Source organism: Bombus pyrosoma, linkage group LG5 (assembly GCF_014825855.1).
Source record: "Bombus pyrosoma isolate SC7728 linkage group LG5, ASM1482585v1, whole genome shotgun sequence".
In the NCBI taxonomy this organism is placed as follows: domain Eukaryota; kingdom Metazoa; phylum Arthropoda; class Insecta; order Hymenoptera; family Apidae; genus Bombus; species Bombus pyrosoma.
In genome coordinates, this window is record NC_057774.1 from 10,923,199 (window position 1) to 10,946,115 (window position 22,917).

The 22,917-nt window shown below is 37.5% G+C and overlaps 1 protein-coding gene across 7 annotated transcripts in view; it reads left to right on the forward strand.

The window, feature by feature from the left end:
* The window catches only part of LOC122567415 (pikachurin-like), a 233,000-nt gene that overhangs the window by 94,568 nt on the left and 115,515 nt on the right, over positions 1-22,917 (forward strand). For all 7 annotated transcript variants that reach the window (XM_043725882.1, XM_043725878.1, XM_043725881.1 and 4 more), the window contains 2 exons: positions 5,601-5,845; positions 9,208-9,490. In XM_043725882.1, the coding sequence (XP_043581817.1) occupies positions 5,601-5,845; positions 9,208-9,490 (528 nt within the window). The remainder of the gene's footprint in view (positions 1-5,600; positions 5,846-9,207; positions 9,491-22,917) is intronic.

A 22,917-nucleotide genomic window follows, 5' to 3' on the forward strand; every position in this document is an offset into this window, starting at 1 on the left:
AGAAGTTCCGAGTCCGTTTCCAATAAAACCGATTCCCATACAACTTGTATACATTGTATCGCGTTAGTTTTAACTGGAACGGAGCTCTTCCTATAGTTTCACGATCTCGAGAAGTACCGTGGGACATTCGTGGCTCTTCACCCTCCTTGAACTTGCTCTTATACCGGTGAACATCCCGTGGACCGAACTATAGTCGACGTTGGCGGCAATTCGCGACAAAGAGAATTATCCTTAATTCCGCGCAGTCGATAACACCGTTTTGCGAGAAGTTCTCCAACTCCTGTCGAACTTTGTTCCGTGCAAGTTGCCCACCTTTCTACGCTCAACCTGTTTCTATCCTTTGTCTCCACGCGACATTGTTGTCCACCGACAATATCTACGCGAATTTTCCATCTAAACGGATTAACACGTTCACCGCGTACGGCGCGCGTTCCAGTCGACGCATATACATATCTACGAGTTATAGTTCATGTACAGTATCATAAATGTGGCGCGTAAATCAAGAATCCTGAAATTCGGAAAAAGTATTTCATAATAATTGGTACATACTAAACGAGTATTTAAAGTTTCACGATATAACGACTTTTTGTTTTTTTATTAGGATATAGCATCGCAGGGGACGAGAATCGAATCTGCAGCGAACGTGTTAATTCCGTCCAGATCAATTCGCGTCATTTACTGAAATCTTGGTTCGTTTCTTTGTAGAACGATCATTATATCGAATCGAGAATCGAGCGTTCGCGTAAATAGGACGAGCAGATTGAAACGAGACGCTTCTTAGTCTTACTCTTTACACGGGACAAACTTTCGAACAATTAATTTCATCGCGCGCTTCGTTAAAATTTTTCCAGCCGGTTGCACGACGTAAAATTGATCCAAAAGGGGAACATTTAAGGAGATACTCGTCGCTCCGGCATTCATTGCAAGCATGCACGATTGTATAAGTGTATTGCGCGTGCACATTATGAATACAGACCCGATGATATCAATAATCTACAGCACTGAATAAATTGGAAAAGCGAACAGGTGAATATAATATTCAGAAATTTTCTGTTAAAATTTGAACGTTTGTCGTTGAATGTTTATGCTTTTATAAGAGATTTAGAGATACAAAAATGCACAGAATGCACGCGCTACTAAAAATTATACAAGATATCCAAAGTATATAGTATAAGTTATAATATTTACAGGATGAAACAAACCTCTGCTTAGGTTCTTCTGTTTCTCTAATTGTACTCGTTAAAGCATGAACTTGCGCAAACATCCATAGTCTAATGATCGTAAAAAAATAATTCACCTGTGTCAATTATACGATAGAAAGTTGCGAGCGCGAAATTATTACGAAGAACCCTTCATTACGGCAATAAAGGGTAGTACTCGTGCAGTCATCGAACGCACTGGTGAAATCGATTCTCGTTCACCAGCGAACAGATTAAAAGCACGCGACGATAAAAGTTTCACACTCGATTCGTCGACGTATCTCTGATTTTCTTTTTTCGATGATTTTCTCCTTTTAGTCCTTTTGTCCTTCTCTCTCCCTTTTGTTCGTCAAATGGTCATCGAGCAAACCGAGAGACGGTAATAGAACAAATAAATTCGTTCCTATCGGAATAAACGCGGCCGTTGCAAATTGAAGAATGACAATTTCCTTTAATTAACGTGTCGATGCGTTCTCATTAATTGAACGGGCACTACGCCGCCGCTCCGGCCGCGATTCTCGCTTTATTTATTGAAATTAAAACCGTGGCTTTCATTAAATATCGAGAAATCACGGTCCGTCATTTTCTAGCTGGCTGCGAATGCACCCTGGAATTCATTTCATCCACGCTATGGAGCGAATCAAGATCAAATTCGAGATGGTTTCAGTCGTTTGATGGGAACGGTTTGCCATTGGTATTTGGCTGTTTTGAATTGGTGAACTAATCGTGAAGCACTTGTGGACGTGGATCTTCAAATTGCATTAATAGGTACGCTCCCGCCCGGAATTAATAAATCAAACGACGCTCGTTTATTTTTTGGACAAAATGGTCTTTTAGAATGTGAATACGACTTTCTAGACTGATTTCGTTCGTCTATAAGTAAAACTCCATTTATATGAATTCTATTTATTCGAGCATCCGATTAAATGAATTCTTTCGCTTTGAAGCCGATCTTTTAAACGTAAACTATTAAATCATCCACGAATCACTGCACTCCTATTATACGAACTCGAATACATACGAATTATTTGTTGCCCAAAAAGTTCATATAAGTTTTGGAATTACGGGGTTTTATTATATCGAGTGGAATTGCAATACGCAAGACTTTATGCTTTATAAAGTAACCTATATTATGGTATAAAGCATCATCTACGTGGATTAATAAAGTATCAATTAGCATTTACTTTAAACGTTGAAATTACATATTGCGAAAGATACGCGTATACGTTTTAGCAATTATCTTGCCCAAAGGCAAGTGTCGGATAACGTATGGACGGGAATGTAATTCAAGTTGCAATTTTCAAGGACTGGATCAGTGATTTTCAACTGTTCTCGTCTCGTCGCACACATATATTAATCACTGAAATTGTGCGGCTCACGGAAAAGGAAAAGGAAAAGGAAAAGGAAAAGAGGTCAGTGCCTCTGATTGAAAGATCAAGTACTGCACGTTTTAAAAATTCCTGCGGCATACGGCTGGAACGTTACAAGTCTGGATTTATGGTTTTGAGAGATCTCAGGCAGAGGAAATTGGCTTCTAAATATACTTGGAATTTTTATTTTTACCTTTACGACTCTTTCGTATAATCGCTCTCATAAATATTAGAACAGCCACGAAAACCGAAATAAACGAAAGAACTTATTCGGAACTTATTGAAAAGTCTGAAATTATTATTTCGTTTGGAACATTGAAGTATGAGGAATCTAAACACGGTGTGGCAAAATATAGAATTGACTTTAGACATGAAAACGATGAGAAGTTTTTTAGAAACACATTGACATTTGTATTTTCATAGGTTCTATTTTATAATACTTCTTTTACATCATTCATTTGGGTCATTTATCTGGAACTTCAAATATACTGGTGTATCTTGATCTTGCTATCTGATATAAGAATCTAAAACCCAAAAATCGTTTCAGTCAATACACAACCTATCTTTTTTAAGTGTTGAAAGAAGTGGGTCGAATCTAGATTTAGTTTCGGATCGATATCTGCTTTTTATTATTCATAATACCATAGTCTAGAGTATTTTAATATTTCCATGAATATATATTCAATGAAATTTTAATTATTAACTGAATACCGATGCCGCAAAATGAAAATTCTTGAATAGTTTCTTTTTGAAAAACACTGTGACATATCACTGCAATTGAAAACAATTTACACGATGTTCATACGCTTTTAATAACCTGACAAAAACCTGTTTTGACGAAAAATTGTCAACAAATTTGTATTTAATAAAAAATCAGAGTCATTCTCGTTTTGTTAATATAGCACCATACAATTCTTCCTATACGATATCACAGATAACGTCGCGACAAACTCATCAGCAAAATCCGATTAATTTTCCTTACTTTTTAATAAAAAGTCCATAGCATTTTCTTTCGTTTTAAACCACACTTTTACATTTTGCCTCTTTAAAATAGCTCGATACGATTCTTTCTGTCAAGCACTGTAGGCAATGTGAAGACAAATATCAGATTAGATTTTCTTATTTTCTAATAACTCGCGCCACTCTGATACGATCCTCTCAAAATCCATCGTGAATTTGTATGTACAACCAAGAGAAAGTTTCAATTGTTCCAAGATACGATTGAAATTAATGTACTGTTCCTTCAGCTCTCCAGATTCCTTTCCTATCTTATTCCACTATACTATATCAAACCACTCGACTCGGTTCGATCGCGAGCCAATCGACGATCGTCCGCGATTTCGACGCAGTCGAGAGTGGCCCTTAGATTGATTCTTTTCGAGATGTTGAAGCAGGACGATTGTAGCAATTAGTGCTTAATTGCCGCTGCTTCGAGGCCACTGAAAACGGTGGCTAGGATAGTCCTTGAACCATTTCCTTGCTCTTCAAACAAGGCAGCTGGTTTTCCTTCGATTTATCATGCACAATATAGACGGTTATACGATCTTGTCCGAAGGAACGGAACAGGGGAAGACAAGCCGTTAATCCGACCACTGAAAATTTAATAAGCCCTGTGTCGTCGGTTGTAACGTTCGGTTTCAGTGAAATAATTTTGCGGTGAAGACGGCGACTCGTCGTTTTAATTCCTATTCTCGAGGACGGCCGAGGACATTCTGAATTTAAGCTACGGTTTAATCATTGCTTCGAGACAAGGGGCTGATCGAATATCGAATTAACGTGTCCCGTGATAATTTCGAGGGCGAGGAACTTTCCAGATATTTTTAATTAGATCAGCTTTCGTTGGCTTCCGAAAATGATTTTCCCTCTATTTAGAATTTCAATTGAATCTTTCAACTAATTTTGTATCATTTGTTATTCATTTATCGTCGCAATTGTGCGTGCAAATGAATGAATGTTGTAAAAATTCCAAAGATGAATAGTAGTCATCCCTTCGATAAAATAATGGGTGCATTTGACATGATATTAGATTCAACGAATGATCGATCCGTGATTTTTGCAAAAATTCAATGTTTTTCAAATATTCCATGATTTTTCTTATTTTAAAATACATCTGATACATTCTGATAATGGTAATAATACAATACGATATAATATAATATAATAATATTGTAATAATCTGTGCTAGTGAAAATAGTTTGTATATATTAAAGGCACGATATTAACGTTAATTGTCCCACATCGAAGCCAATTCGTTAAAATTGTTATATTTCTATAATGATCATCTCGATAAGAATTGGACAGCGTTTTACGCGAGTTTTCCTATCTCGTTTCGTGGCAATTAACGAAAACTTGATCATCCAAACATGCTAAGATTCAACGTTAACAGGGATTCGAAGTCGGCTCGCCAACTTGTGAGTTGTCGAGGCCGGAAGTTCGCCACTTTGCATTTTGCACCGACGCAGCGTCGAAGTTACGAACGAATTGGGTTGTTGAAGGTTGTTTACGAATCAAGAAGAGTATACATCAACCTTTAATATCAACAACAGTTAATTTACCATTGAAGTAACGAAATATTTGCTCCTTTGCCTGAGAAAGACCAAGTCTCAAAATATCTTGCGAGTTCTTTCTTCTTTCTCTTCGGCCTTACTAACGATTTAGTTTCTCGTTCGTTGAGATTCTTGATCTTTATAGACTGCTGAATGCGCCACAGATCCAAAGAAACATTGACAGAGTAAGGAATTATTTTACAATTGTTCACGACGTATATAAAAGAAATTGTTATAGACATTTAATTCAACTATTTGAAAGGAATGTTTGTTATTGTCATTGTCATTCTGGAAGCTTTTCAATCTGGCCCTCGTGTTGAGGGTTTTGACTAAATTGAAGTTAGCAATAACGAAGCGGAAATTTTGAGAGATCTTTCGATTTTTCAGTCTTAAATCATTCAGCGTATAACGTATTGTATTAATTGTTTCTTGTAGAAAATTACGTTTGACAGAACAGTCTTCTTTAGAAATTTATTTCGTTCCAGAGTTGAATTCGACGTCTCCGTCGACAGGCGAACTGGGTGAATTAGTGGAAGACGTCGAGAACGACGAATTAACCAAGGACACAGACGACGATGAAGATGCTGTCGAGGATATACTTTACATGCGTGGCGCGTCATTCACGATACACCTGGACCCGCCGCCAGAAAATTCAACTACAAATTCCACGAAAATCAGCGAGGAAACTGGCGCTCCTCTCGATCGAGTCGAGCTACGAGCCACGTCTCAGGTTAGCGATAAACTTTTCTCAGAGGCGTATAATACGATACAACACAATGAAGCTTGAAATTGTTTCGGAAATTCATAAATTAGATTATGCAACAAACTGATTCATATAAATCGATTAATTAATAAGTGATAATACTGATATTATATTATCCGTTAAATGAATAAAAACACCCCTTATTCGATTCAAAACATTATCTGTGGCCAGATTAACGTTATCGAATTAGAATCTGCTTTACTACCTGATTTTATCAGTTAACTATCGCGGAATATTCGCAAAAGTTCAGTATGCTATTTAACCATGTTTTACATATTTTTAAAAATATTGTGTTATTCCAAATGTTAAAGCGGTATTCTCGATCAGTCGATGTATTTTATTATATTCCGTATATTTATTATGCATTTTTGCATAAACCTTCCTAAGAATTGCCGCTTTAAGTTTTACATCAAACGTAGCGATTAAAGTAAAAATCTGTGGCATTGATCGATAAAAAGCGTATCGTTTTTCAGGAAGAAAGAAAGACTTTTTTATAAACATGTGATATCTTCCCTCTCGCTACAAAGTTTTCAAACATCGCTGTACAAATAGAGTTTTGCGAATAAAATTTCTATTTTTTGAATTTTGCGTTACGAATCATAAGTCTCGAGATAGAAAAAATTGTTTCCGCCTCGAAATGACAAATCCTGTTTTATCCTCTCTTTTTGATTTTATTTTTTTTTTTTATTCTGCTGCGATCTCGTTCCTTGTAACTCTGAATGATCGATCTAACAGCCGTCGATGCGCAGTTATCCGAGCGGGATTTGTCCGGAAGCGTTCGGACGCAATTTTGCGATCCGTTGTTTATTATCATTCCTCGTCGGTTCGTCGTATTCATTCCGCGTGTTTCCCTCTTTTTTTTTCCTATTTTTTATTTTTTTCTTTCTATCTTTATTATTTTATTATTAACTTCAAAACGTAAACGTAGAATCGTATCGCGCGATTCAAAAGTAATCAGGCTAATTGGAAAATTGGTACAGCTATTCGCTGGATGTACATATAGAGCTGCAGTCTGAAGTTCAGCTCTCTATAATAGCGAAACGAATCCGTATGTATCCATTCTCGTTGGTTTTTCTGCGATCCACTTGAACCTTTGGGTCACTGAAAACCCTATCCACTGGTTGTTACTCGTCGTGGAAATTTTGATTGCAATATTCGATATACAGTGGCCGTAACAGGCATTGATACACCATTTATTATTATATATATATAATTTATATATATTAATTACAATATTTATATTATTTATTATAGCATTTGCATGGTAATTAATTAGATTCAGTTATATTGAATTTCGTATTGTAGTATCGTGGACGAAAGGCCTAAGAGATATCGGGCGAGTTATAAACAGGCGGTTGCGGAACATGTGCGTGGTGGGGCTAAGACAAAAGACGCGAGGCTAAGACAAAGGACAAAGGGTTGATAAGGGACAAAGACGAATTAACAGTCCGTGTGAATTGAGAAGTCAGAGAGTGCGAATTGCGTTGTCGAGGGAGCGTTGGATCCGTGGTGACGAGAGTGGCAAATTAACTATCTAGTTGTCTTAATTGTAATACGTTATTGCGATTATTTCGTGTTAAATAACCATCGTTTCCTGTTTAACCAGTATCTGTTTAATCCATTTATTGTGAATAAACTAATTGTAGTAAAGATCCTACAGTATCATGTGGTAGTATACTTTCGTATGACTGCAAAAGTCTAATATTCTCAAAATCAAACGTAGAACCAGATAGAAAAATGCTTCGTTGCAAAAAATAAGGACGTGTATGAATGCTTTCTGTGGTGTAACCGTCGTATATATGCAGGCTTGTTCACATCAGATGTACGAATTTTATTTCAGAACAGTGTTCTTATATTCCATTATTTTCCACATTTAATAGAAGCTTAATAAGACGAGTATACTCGGATTCGAAGCAGATACAAAGTTATATACCAGGAAAACTTCTCCGCTGGAATATTGACATTACGCCAAACATATCAGTTACGTATGGTTAGTCGAATCGACAGGTTTGGTTTTCTCGCTCGCGAAATTGGAACAGCCCGATGAATTATTTTCAATTTCAGCACCTGAAATGTCAAAAACTATAAGATGTGTTTGAATGAAGTCACGAACCTATTCGTTATTTATCGTTCGCGATTGTCATTTGAAAGTTTTATTTATTTAAAGCTAGATAATACATCGTTAAAGCAGAGTAAAACATTCCATAAGCTTTACTTTTCTGTGCATCGCAAACGGTCGATAGCAATGTTAATCATAATACGTTAATTACGGATACGGAAATTCGAAGAGAAATAGGAAGTTAAAATATAACACGGCTTTTCGAAAGGTAGAGAGAGCTAAAACGCGTTTCATAAGGCTTTCCTTCTCTCATTTCAATTAATCCTCAATAAAATTTCAAAGTCTCTGAAAACTACACTCCTTATCCGCGCCTAATCTCATTTCCCTATGAAAAACAGAGAAAGAAGAGTGGAAACACGGCTGTTTTAAAAAGCCCCGCTCGTTTCCACACAACCCGGACTTCCTCCGGCCTCGTTCACCCGGTCTTCCGGCTAAAAATGTCGCGACGCGTGCAACAGGTTCTCCGTGCACCATCTCCGTTTCGTTTCTGCCATCTCCAATCATTTCTGTTTCCCTCCGAATCTACGCTAACATCAAAGAAACAACTCTCTTTCTCTACTTTCTTTCAAATCTACGTTAGCATCAAAAGAACGAGCAAAGAGGAACCTTTACTTATATTCGAAGCTACGTTAACACCAAAAGATTATGTCTGCCTTTACTTCTTTCCAATCCTACAGTGTACATTAATAGGCGAAGGATAATTTTCTTCCTTATATCTCTGCCCTTATTTATTCGTATAAAATCGCCATATACTTACTTTGAAAATTTATCCATTTATTCGCTCGTTTTAATAATTCTCCATTTTCCTTCAAATTTATTACTGCAACTTATTTTTACAATTTATCACTCCACTTCTCTGCATATGTATTTCCAAAGTTACATTTGAAATTATAGAAAAATCACCTTCTTTCCTACATTTCTTTCCAATGTTAACGACTCCTTTCTTTACTTTTTTTTTCAAATATAAATAGGATAATACCAGACAATTCTCTTTTTTACTTAGCCTAATGGAAATCTACATTAAAAGCAAAAGCTTTTATCTTTCTCTCCGTTTCCATTTAGGTTAATCGATAAAAATACCGATATTTCTTCAATGCCTGGCAAAGCTATTCTACCCGAGAAAAGAAAATAAGTAACATAATTTCTTACAAATCTAAACCAAATATAGACGCATGTTAATTCATCGAGGAACAATTCATTGTGTATTCAGGGTCCGAATTTGGAACAGAAGCTACCATCCACGATGGAGAGTATAGTGAGCACGGAACCAGCATGTTCGCTAGATTGTGGCCCAGCCGGAAACTGCTATATCGAACAGAACCACGGGGACGACGTCGATCTAATCGACGACGATGACGCGGACGACGCAGACGACGATGCCTCGATGGCCATGGATCTCGAAGGAAACGACGTGGCACCGAGACGGAAGCAAGGATCGTTCAGGCAACGGTGTCAATGCCCCCTTGGCAGAGGTGGAGATCGATGTCAACTCGGTGAGTGATATTTTTCAATTTGAATACAAGCGTACGTCTAATATATAGCGGCTACAAAAAGTATTTGTACCTCTACGTGTATCATATACATCTAGGTATATTATTGCATTTATTATTGTACTCATAGTACAATAGGAAAAAGAAAGTCTAAAGTTGCCCGAGTTTAAGGAGTTCGAGTTTAGCAAAGTTTAAAATTGCACAGTAGCTATTTTTGAAAGAGCTTGTTCGTGTATATGCATGTATTAGCAACTGCTGTATCAGATATCTTTCATCGCGTTGCTGATTCATTTATTTCGAAATATATATTACATTTATTCGCCGCTCTTGTCAAATATTATTCTGTTTTGCAGAATTATGCTATTTTTCCTACCATTTATATCTCAATTTTCGCTGTTCGCCACTGTACATATCGGTTAATTAAATCCAACCGTAACAAATTTCGTGTTATTTGGTAGTACTTAAAAAAATTTTACGATTTTTGCGAAAATTACAAAAATTTGTTATTATGGAAATAATACGTAAAACCTAATGAAATAAATGTTTCACTGAAAGACAAAGGTTTGTACAGATACCTTTCGTCGCCACTGTTTTTACAGGCATGGTTCGCGTTCTCCCTTTTGCGTCTCACTATTTGATACTATATACGTATGATCGAATACGGGGTCGAAAGTATCTCGTGGAGAAGTTCGTTGACATCGAGAGTGCATAGAGCTCTTGGACGAGAGCCAGTGCTCGACTTGAGCGAGAATTCATCAGCGTGTGACACTCGAGAAATCGATCGCCCGGGGATTTCACAAGGGAGCACATTTAATTATCCAACTGGACCTTTCGGTAGGGCTGAAAAGGGGTTCGAAGTTCAGAATACCGGAACGGATACCGTATTCTACTATACAGAATTTAAACGACGGAAAAAATCAATCATTCTTACTTCTGCAAGTAGACCAATCTACTGTAACAAAATCGTGACAGTCTATAACGATTTTTTAGATAAGAAAGGATTATATTTGCCGTATGAAAGGCACATTTAGACGGTACTTCATATTTGACTAAAAGATCTTCATAACATTCTAAAGGATATTCTTCTATACGATTAAGTAACGAATTAACTAAATAATAATTTCTACGTATAATTATTACATGATCTGTCGTCCACGTATCTAGTCATAATTATATCTATGAAAATGTCTACATATCTAGACATAATGATACAGTAATAACAAAGGATAATTTGCCATTTGTCTAATGTAGTATTGTTGAGAATTGTGGATCTTAATTGCCGAAATAAAAGTGAAGGAACGCTAAGGTTACGCTTAGAATTCATATTAAAGTAATTTTAGATTTATTTAATAAACGATTTCCAGGATCTTCGTCGATATACGTTTGCACGCGTCTCAGCACTCTCTTTGTCTCACCATCTTCCATACCACACTGCCAACGGAACAGTTGCATTCATCCGTTTTTCGAGACGCCGCGCACACACATACTTTTACATACTCATATTCACATACGTGTATCACTACTACGCGGCCAATCCAAGCACACAAATTATACATATCTCGATAAGTATGTGTGTTATAACATGTTGCAATTAGGAAATTGAAATTTCTGCATATGGTGCTCGTTTAATATCTAGCGGCTGTTATAATAAAGATACAAAATTAAAGATAACCTTCAATAAAATTATGTTAACATCATAATTGTCCATTGCTCGGCGAAATTGCTTCAATTTGGCGAATAAGCGAAGCGTTAAGAAGCCGTTGATCGGCACACAGACAGATTTAGAAGACAACTCATCGGAACAGGGAACCATGTTGCCGCTCTAGTTTGCGGTATGGTGGCACGTGATTTTGCGCCAACACACGCGTCTGCGAATTGCAAATTCCGTTCATCAGGCCACTAGGGTTCGTCCGGGTTACAACACTTTGATCTTAGAACCATTACTCCACGGTATCGCTCAACTGCAGCGGGTGACACAATTCAATTCAACGCGAGACCATCGTGCAATTAGAGTTTCGCCATGCTAACGCAATTATATGCGCTCGACGTTTAACTTTGTTCTAACATGCCCTGCCGTGCTGTGAAATGATCGTTAAAAACGGTTTTCCAAATGAACGCGTCCCACATCCTCTGGAAATTTGAAATTTCACCCGCTTTAGAATCGCGCGATGTTTCATTGAACGTTACATCGTGAAGGTTTGCGGCTGTTTTTATCGAATTTTTTATTTTAACTTTAACCCCTTGATGAAGATAACAAAATAGAGTGTGATGATGTGTATTGAATCGTTGGGAATTTCGTGAAAATTATTTAGAGGTTAGTAGAAATTGGATAATGTAATGATACCGGATAATGAGATAGTGTAACTGAGTAGAGTGCTTTTTAATGATAATTATTCGCGGTGAAATTTACGAATATGCTCGAACGTAGTATTATTTCATTGGCCCAGTTTATAAAATGCGCAAGATGAATTTGTTAAAACCGTTTTCATTCTATTGTTGAGATATTTCTGCACCATCGATGATCGATGATCTTTGTTTCACGGGAAATGCTGATACCACAGCAAGCATTTTTCTTCCCCACGATGCGACATTTTTGTTAGCGCGGTTCCGGTGAAAGGTCTGTGAGTATACCGTCGGTTGCGTTCTACCATCGTATCGATGCGGTGATAACCAGTTTTATTTCATCGAATATCGTTGTTCTATACGATATACACTTTTGTTTTACAGCAGAATGATACAAATAAAGGGAAACGTAGATTCGGGAATGAAATTGTAGACCGTAACATATAAATTATACATTCCCATGGAAAATTTTTAAGCGCATGAAGAAAAAAGACACTAGATGTAGCGTAGTTATTCGAGTTGATCAAATTCGAAAGAAATGCTTCGGGCAAATGCAAAGTTTCATCGGCGGGTACTGTATAAACTTCCGCTAGAAATAGAAAAAAAAAGAAGAAAGAAGAAAGGAGAGGAGAGAAAGGAAGGATTAAGATTTCGATAAAAATGTTAAATATATAAACAATTAAAAATATTTCACAGGACGCTAATAAGCTCCATCGATTCTATAAATATCTTTTTAGAGCAAAATTCCCTGGATAAATACGAACGTTATACGTACACCAATTCCCTCCATCGATTCTGTTCAAACCAAATCTCGTTAAGCTACCGGGCTACAAATAAAAATAAAAAAAGAAGATCGAAAGCTTTAATTCAACAGACCTGGTCTCGATTCGTCAGAATTCGGAGATGCCTGGCATAATAGCTGGTGAACAATTTATCGGGCACAGAAGTGAAACGAATCGGTGGTTGAATTTCCCACGAGCCGGTGAATTCTAGTTTGCTTATCATTTATTTATTTTCCGCGGCGTTTATCGCGAAACTGCGAGATAACCGCCGGGAAACGTATCGGCGAAGTCGAACGAAAAGCCGGATGAAGCTTGAAAGCACGATAATCGACGAGAAGGTAGAGCGAATTCTTGCCATTCCCTCTGACCTAAAACCCGCCGCGAACATAAGCAGACGATCCCTCGAATCCTCCAATTCCTGTTTTCCTCTATTACTCGAATAAATAAATAAACACCACGATCCAGTATCTATCGGTGTACTTAGTTTTCCTGATATTTTTTGAACGATTAAGGAAATAGAACAGAGAGACGGAGAGGAGGAAAAAAGAATATTCGGATGGATCGCGTAAACGAATAGTCTTGATGGTCGTGGTGAATCACGTCGAACGAGATTTATTTAACTATTTTGTGGGAACGTCAGGGGAAGAATTTCTCAGCAATGACGATCGATGAGCTAACGAACTAACCGCTATCGCGGAGAGACGAAGATTTGTGCGTTCTCGTGTCGTTCATATCGATTCAATGCCTTTGCTGATTTTTGCGATCTACGATCGTTTGTCGATTTGTCGATGATTTTTGTTTGTTAATTTTGTACGTAAGACAACTGCGTATTCTACTTTGCTAGAATTTTTCGTAACATTGTAAATTTGAGGATAGTCTGGCAACGGTAATTGGGAAAAGTTTGTCGTTGATCGTGCTGAAATACATGGAAGATTTATTGCGAATTTCTATGTTTTGATTTTATGATGATGGGTAGTTTAATAAAACTGGATAATTAACAAAAACCAATTAGTGCAAATTGTTGGGAAAATTTTTCTTTAGACTCCGGTTGCTCGAACAAAAAATAAAATAACTGCCATCGAGTGTTTAAAAAACAATTTCGCGAAACATTGCAATAATTCCATTGCAGGCGATAAAACGTGTAACCTCTATGGAAGTACACCGGTTTCAGTCATCGGTATCCGCGGCGCCGACAATCTTAACATTCGTTGATGATCGGTTTTAATCTCGTTCTTCTTGACTCGTTCTTTTCTTTTTAACCATTAAGCCAACTCCCTACACTATATAAACTCTTCCACAATTCTCTGTATTTTTAAAGTAGCCAATTTATTCTCTTACTAGAGATAAAATCGATATTTCAATAACAGTACTAAATACACAAAACGATATTTATATTTCGTAAATAATCCAAATAATCCACGTCGATTCATCCCTAGAGATCAATCACATTTTCCTACAATTCAGAAAAGTTGACGTAACTGATAAATTTCCCAAAGAAGTACTTGTACGTATACGATGAATCATCTGGTTCCAATCAGCGTCAGCTAATATTAACGAGTGGAACTGAGTTTATTGGCCTTTATTGGCTTATTTCGAGCATCGGGTTAGCTCACGTTTACCTAGAGGTTCGAAATCACGGAACAAGGCCATTCGGATCCCTTGGCGATCCTAGAATTGCTCGTGGCAAAATTCGTTGGAGCCCCAGGCTGATACAGTTAGTACAGGATTTAATGAAACTACAATTTATTTGCGCTAAACTATTGCAACGACTATACAACCCGTCAGGCAAATATTTGACAAACATTAGTCGAACTTCCACAGCCTGACTTTGGTTTAGAGAATCAAACCAAGTTGTTCCAATAGGTTCTCCCACTTTATCGCCGTTCGACGAGTATACGAGGACAGAAACATATGCAACATCGGAATAAAAATATAGTTTTCATTGGAATTTTAATCTTCTCGTAAATCTATAACGCTTTGTTATAGATATTGCTGTCGAAAATCTAGCTGGATAAAATGGGATTTACTGAAAATCTATCTACATCTCACAGTGTCACAGAAGCTTCCAGTTGCTGCGCTCGAATTGTTTCGCTCTTCTTTACTCCAGTTTGATTTCATTCGAATCGATTTAAACTTTGCGACGATCAATTTTAATGTCGAGCTCTAGTGAAAAAAAAATATCGTTATTGGTGTAGATCGTTGTGCGTAGATCGTTGCACAAAAATCATGGGACATCTTTTATTTTTAACAAAATCGCAATATTTGGTATAATTTTTAAATTGTATGTACGGTTTTAATAGAACTTTGAATATAGTTAGCATTTTATGTATCAGTTACTTTCTGGATTAATAATGGATTAATAAATAAATAAATAATTAAAGGATATCTATCATTTTATTATCACTCGCGTGATTTTCATTTACGATTAATTACAGACATTTGAAATTAAACGATTCATTTCATTCCATCAAATAAATTTATTATTTTTTGGTTTATTTGTTTCTTTCGATTAAAGTTCAATGCCTTTTTAAAGTGCTATCTCAAAAACCAATTTTCATTTAACAAATAATCATTATTATTTCCTGCAGTAATCTGTTTTACCATTTATTATTCTCACACTTGGCTTTAAATTTCTCCGATGGATAAAATAAAGAACGTAACATCACCTGAAATACATTATATATTTGAAATATATATTTAGAAATCGTTATTTCAAAGAACTTTTTAACCAACCTCTTCGACGCATCTAATTTCTCCATACACGCTGCAGTCGCTATCAATCACAGCATATCGTCGTCTTACCAACAACAACAAAGTCGTGTAACGATCTGACAAACAGATCAAGGGACACGCGGCATTATAACCGGAACATCGTCGAATCACGCTGTACCACGAGGCAGATATCGTCTCGTGCATAAACCCAGAACGAATTGTATCGTTCGCCTTAAAACGCGATATCTCGAAATTAACAGAGGCTCAGCGTCTTGGTTGACGAAACAGCTTTCCACTGTACACGAACTGGCGTAAGCTTGATGCATGAGACGCTTGGATCGCGAATAGTCGAGCGACGACAGGTCGTCGTTCCTTCGGGGATTACGTGAAAGCGGCAGCTTCCATGATTTGGCCTTTATCGCTATCCGGTTTAACGAATTCGCGGCCTCGACCATCCGATTCCACGGCTGGATATTAATCAAACCACGTCGAACAGATCGATTCTGGTTTCTGAAACTTCGTAACTGACAGCTTGAAACTGTAATTTACGTCGCCAACTGTCGATAGCCTCTGTTACTGGGTTAAGTTTTTCAATTTTAGAATTGTTGAACGTGAAAGGGGGTGGTGGACCGCGGATGGGAAGAACAATGTTTTATCGATGGGAGAGATAAATGTTGTTTGGAACAGAGCAGCTTGACGATGGGAGATTTGTTCGTTGAACGATTGTTTGCTATTGTTCGTGGGAACTGGTTCTTTCGGTCGAATTTGTAGACTTTCCAAGGGATATGCTTTTTGCTTTATGTTACTTCTTGTATCGTATCGGATGTCATTTTTAATCCGTTAACCGAGGAACACGAGCTAACTCGTTACTTGAATTGTTAATCTCTTGGACATAACAATTTTCTCCATATCTCATTTTGCTATTATTGAAAATAGATTGTATCTATATCTCGAAAAATTAAAACCGATCTAACTAAAATTCTTGTCTTTATTATCTCTTAATTTCCTGGTTATAAAAATTCCTGATTGACGAACGATACAATCGACAAATTAAGCGGTAAAGATACTCTCTCCATATTGGAGACCTTCGTTTGTTATTTGTGCATAAATGTAATTAACGCTGTTCGAAATGCTTGCCATTATTATTACTCACCTAAACTATGCCAAACTCTTCACATCATTCTCCCTAATCTTACGAAAGCACGCGTCGTAACGAATATAAAATCCTATCAAACACACCTTAATGCTTACTGCAATACAATCCCCGAAAAGATCGCCTCCTAAGATTCTAATCAGAAAACTGACCAACTCCCCAATCTTCCTTATCGTCGTTTCTTATCAACTTAGAAATCCAGCAAGCATAACTGCGTCGGGCCGAGTCTAGCAGTGGTTCTCGTTTCAAAAATCAACCGCAATCTATCCGACTTTCTCGGCTCTTCATAAATTCCAGCAAAGCACATATTCATCCCGGAGACAACAGAGATGCGGCTAAGGGGAGGACCGTGGGCTATCTGTAGCAATTAATCTGCACTATGTACATGGCGCACAGTTCGCGTGGCAGGTGATTTCGGGAGAAGGGAAGGGAGAAGCTTAGCTCGGCCTTCGAACAGAGGGGAGTCGGAGACAGAGATTAAAAAAGATCGCCTCGGCGCAACTTTCCTCCTCTTTTGTTCCGTTCTCGACGAGAAGTTAGCCGATCGTCGAGCTACGCAATCTCGACGTCCTTCCCGATCCTGGAAATCACTCTCTTTCCACCCCTTTTCATCGCTGTTCAGTATACACGTCGGCTTTTTTCGTCGAATGCCAGGCTTCTCGATGGTTTGTACTTGTTCTCAGGTTTTATCGATACTTCCCTCCGTGGAAATTCGCTGACTACCTCGAGAGGTCACGTAATTGCGCTTCCTCGAATTGGGCGGACAAACCCTTATGTAGTTGGCCGTCACTTCTACTCGACCACTTAGGAAAAACGCGCGGAAACGAATCCCCTTGCTTTTTATAATTCTTTTCGATTATCGATAGCCGTTTGTTTACTTTTTACCGATTGTTTCACCACGGAACGATTGTCGTTTATCGAGCTACAATCTATAATGAGCGTACATTGTCCGGACGAGCGTACATGGAGATGACGGAGTTCTTTTTTAGTCTGTTTTTCTCTTAACGAAGAGATTGTTGGTTGAATTAATTGAGGATTGGTAACACGCCGTTATAAAGTTTAACGTTTATATTTCGTTCGTGTCTTCATAAACTCAAAGTCTCTGTCAGTCTATTACGTGAAAAAGAATTTGGTACAAATGCTTGGGACGAATAATTGATAGTGAGTTTCAAGTATTAAAGGTAAATCGTCGAATAAAAATGAAAACTACAGTATGTTAAACAATTCTGGATCATAATTCAGGTACAATCAAGAATAACAATTTTACGTCTCATTGACATTTATCATTATGAAATCACGTATTATCAAATTGTAGTTTTGTGTCGATACACGTTCGATAACTATATCTCAAAAAATTGATCTACATTTAATTTTCGATGAAAAATTGTCTCGCAGACTCGCGCGCCTTTTCATCAAAACGGCCGATGGACAAATAAAATTCCTCGACTATATGATTCGCAACTTCAAACGTCCCATGGAGCCTCTAATTGGTACCGCAGGACGTGTCTGGAAAATTGGATTTTCCACGCGTGTCCCTGAAAAACGAACGGTTCCACGAGGACACGGCTGACAGTAATTAATCTTTCCCGCGTGTCATGCAGCTTCGAGGACAATACCGTGGAGTTTTGTCCCGATGTGACAAAAACACGGTCAGAAACCAGCGGAATGACCGAGAGAGGAAGAAAGTTTAGCCGAACAGTCGATGGCTTTTGGAAACTGAATGAAATCTCGCAGTTCAACTTTTTACCCAGCGTCGCAAGCAAGTTTTCGAAGCTTGCAGAAGATTCGAAGGCGAAATATTGGAACGCCCTTGCGAGCTTCAGAAATGTTCTCGACCTCGTTTTAATCGCACAAGTCTGATTCTCCACTCTGACCTTAGATTCTCGACTCATTCTCGAATTCTGAGAGCAAGAGGTAAAGTTGCAAGATGTCGGGAAAAGAATGTGTTGATTCGTGAACTTGGTAATATTAGTTTGAACGAAGTTCGGGGAATTGTTTGATTGGCGAATAAGGAAACCTTCTTTTCGACCGTTGAAACATAACTTGGAACGAAGGAAAGTGCAGCGAAATGTTACTAATAATTGCAACGAAAGTTCGGAAACGTTTCTTCTTTTTTCTTTTTTTGCTTTTATGAATTATATCTTATAGAGTCTTTCGAAGGACTCGAACAAGCAATTGCACTTACGTTTCTTACAATTCCGAGTTTCGTTGCAACATGGAACAAATAGATACGTAACATGTATTTTCAATAAACATGACCTTATATAATAAGAACTAATTCATATTATAAAAGACGAAACTATCGAACGAGTGATCGTATCACTCATGTCGTATCATATGATAATATCATCGTATCGGATCATATCGTAATATGTATTTTTAGCAAACAATCGGCTCTTAGGAATTAATCTGTATTTTCAAAAACCGACCGTCCAGAAAATGAAAACACGAAACGAAAAAGCATGTAATATGTACCTTCGACGAGCAACTTAGGAAGAAATTTACATTTAAAAGTTCATGCCCACTTAAAAAGATTCATTCTCAAAAGGGGAAACTATCGAACGAACTAACGTAACAGGCAATTTTTCACCATTTGCCATCATCTCGTAGAGTTTCTATTTTTCCTCCAACCAGACGTTTCTCGATTCTTCGAAGAAATTAAACTTTTCCTTTTTCAGCGAAGAAGAAAAGTATCGACCGAAGAAACAGAGCAAACGAGCCTTGCTAACAATAACCATCTTCCATTCTTTCCTTCCCTTTTTACTACGTAAAAAGAATTGCTCGCCCGCAAAAATAGGCCAAAGATAGAAAATATAGAAATCACAAGCGGACGAAACTTTGGAAATTATCAAACAACCGCATTGTTCCGATTATGATCAACCGCGGTGAAATTCGTCGCTTTAATTGCCCCCTCTGGAAACTTTTCTCGCAGTCGTCTGACTACCAATGATCTCACGAAAGTCGCGAACGGGGTTCTTTTACATTCGTTTCGTAGCGGTTTCTTAAATCAACTATGCTAATTGGCTTCGTTTGAAGACTTGGCTGTGACAGAAGGTTTCTTGCAATTTCTGCCGTATATTTCTCGTTCTTCCTACTGTGAAATGTATAATTCCTACGTTCCTTGAAATATGCGGAAAAATGGATAATATCAAAGACTCTTGCGTATAAGAGGTTGGTTGATTTGAAGGCTGTATCATTCACAGTTTTCTCCAGCCTGTTTTTATATTTATACATTAGATATAAATAGGTGTCATATAAACATTTAATTTACGTACTCGGTAATTTTCATATCATTTTTCCTCGTATATTTCATATTTATGTATTATATTATATCTCCTTTTATTCGTACAAAAGAATTACACGGATATTCTAATTATTTATGGAAGTTAATGATATTTTAATATTCGTACTGCAAATTTTTCTATCTTTCAATGTACACATCTTATAAGAACTTTCTTTTTCCTTAATATCGAGAATCAAATTCAGAGTAAGATTGAAACTCGAAAGAACTGACATTTAATGTGCACGATATAATACGGGCCGTCTGAAGTCATTTGGAGGTGAGATTTCGCGAATCGGTTGAATTTCATATTAAGAGGTTAGAGTGCCCCTATGAAATCTAGATTGCTGCGAAAAAGAAATGCTGGAATGGACAAGAAAATTGGCAGAGTCGTAATGCCGTGTGTGAGCAGCAGAATCCTTGACTATGAGTGGGGCGAAGTAGTGCCAGCAGCTGTCGTACCTACTGAAACCTGCTGAAAAATCGGTTCCATTAGTGTTCAAACTGCCGAAAGGGCAGCCACTGATACCACTCGTGGTTGCTCGATTTGTGGTCATATGTCAGACCTTCGCCAGCTCCATTTAATTTTAGAGCTTAAAACCTTTTTATGAGTTTCCATCACTCTCTTTGATATACGAATTATTATTTATTATGTTTCAAATATTTTTATCCTGTCAGTGACTCTACTACCACGTCTATGTAAAATTCTAGAGCAAACTCTTGAGAATCTCTGGAGAATCTCCGTATCAAGAGCATTATGATTCTCAGAATCGTTGGAATTTTTTAGATACTCCGAATTCCTGTGACGCTTAGAGTTTTCAGAATCTCAAAAAGTTATCGAGATGAATATTTCGAGATTTTTTAAGTCCTTACGTTTCAGACAATTGTCCAATTGAAATTCTCCGTACTTTTTGTCGCTTCTAATATTGTCAGGATTCTAAAAAGTTGACGAAACATAAATTTTCAAATACTTTAAATACCTGGAGAAACTTCCTTCTTAATGGCATTGGTAATTTTCTTCTTTTAAAGTTCTTTTTTAATCGTTAGAATTTGAAGAACCTAACAAAAGGAGAAATAAATAATTACCGGAAACTTCGAGATCCTCAACATCTACAAATTATGTACATTTCTCGAAATTCTCAATTGCTAACTCTTCGACTCTGAAATTTCAGGTCCAAGCTTTCAAAAGAAATTCGTAAGGATTAAATCTCTCGATATTCCTGGAAGTCGCAGGTTCGCCAAAATTCCTCGAGACATAAGAATTCCGTGAAAAATACCAAAAAAGCATAATGCCACTCGAAATTCCGTGTCACCCTTGATCTAAACTTTCGAAGATGTTCCACTTTCGGAGATACACGGGTCGGTTTGTGGAGAGTTTCAGAGGTCCCTGGAGCGTTTCGAACTTAAATCCGTGAAAACTTCGTCGCTCTCCGAATCCGGCGCGTCTTGGACCAGCCACTGCCGGGACCAGAACTTCCTTTAATTGTCCTTTCATCGGGCGAACAACTTCTGAAGCATGTCCCCGACCATAAATGATCCGTGACCAATTCTCGACCTTCCTCTTTCCCTCTAATAAGTCTAATTCAACGAACGAGAGGGGCTATGCAGAGCGGTTTGTGCCCCTAAGGGTCGAAACAATCTGACGAACTCGATTCAAAGTTCCACGAGCGTGTAACGACCGACTTTCGATTAGCGGTTCGATAGATGACGACGCTGCACGATCTTTTAACCGCTTCACAAATCGTTTCCACGTCTCGTTCTATTCTCGTTCTATCGGGGGCTGGGCAGAAGATTGGGAAACTCGAAGGATCTCGTCGGATATCGATAACAATTGGAACGTTCGTTTCTCGATGTTACTACGTTTTGGACAATACGAACAAAGAGTGGCGAACTGTCCGCGATCGAATCGACAGATTTTGTCGTATTTTTTTCTTTTTTTTTTTTCTTTTCTTTGGCACGACGACTAGCAAGGGTATTCTGTCTTATTTTCACGGCAACTGGTATCGCTCTTATTCGATTCTTCCTTTTTCTTTCGCTTATTGTCCTTGTCCGCGTCGTTGCAGGAGTCTGTTGAAGAGGCTTCTAGACGCGGTAGATTTTGATCTGGGTATTCTACGAAGGTACGCTTCATATGTTCAGAATAATTTACACATTGTTCAGAATTATCTAGATATTTACTTGACCTTGACAAAATGTAGTTTAATTATTAGATCATACCCAAATCGAGGTGCAACGGATTTGTCCCTCGTAATTAGGCTGCATTTGTGAGAAGTTTCAAAAAATAGGAATGTATAGAGTGCACCTAATTTTCAAAAATATATATAATACCTACGATGAAGTATAGTGTTTATTAAGTAGAACAAATCGTCAGTCAGATTCCATGTGTTTAGTTATATTTACAATAATGTGCAGAGATTCACAACTTACTCATTGTCATCGTGGCTGCTATTACGTGTACGTATTATATAATCGATGACAATCTGTGCCTTCAGATTTACGTATCCTTTATGAAAAATTGGCTGTTAAGATATCGTACTCTCTGATATCAAATATGTTTTATATGTACATATGCGTATATACATACACGCATATACCAAAAAGTGTAAAAATTGCAAGAAAAAATGCAAATGAAAGAAATGCTCGAATAGACAGGTTCTGTGATTTTTGTTGATCAGGTCCAATGACTTGCAAAGGCAGCCCGTTTTATTTCCACGGGAATGAATATCCTTTTTATTTGTCGTTCTTTTTTTTTCCGTATCATCGTAACGTCGAAGAGGGTTTTAGACGAGGTACGAGTTTCAGTCGTGCCAAGATCTCTGACCGGTTGGGAACGCCAAAGTAGAACAAAGTGTAGAACCGAAAAAGATTTTAAGAGGATTTCGAGATCGGGACGGGAAGTTTCTTCGGGCTATAATATGCGTCCAGGAACTTCTTACCCGAGCATCTCTTTACTCGTCCAAGCGAATCCATTGCGTAATAAAGTAGTAAATATGAACGGATCAATGAGTTCGACAGCTACCATTCTTCAACGATTTTCTTAACAAACGTAGACATTTAGTATCTTCTTTTCCTTATTATCGTTCTTATCGTTGATGGAAAAGATTTATTTAAAAAATTGATCGTTTAAGAATGTTTTTAAGTACGTTATTTCTGTATTGTT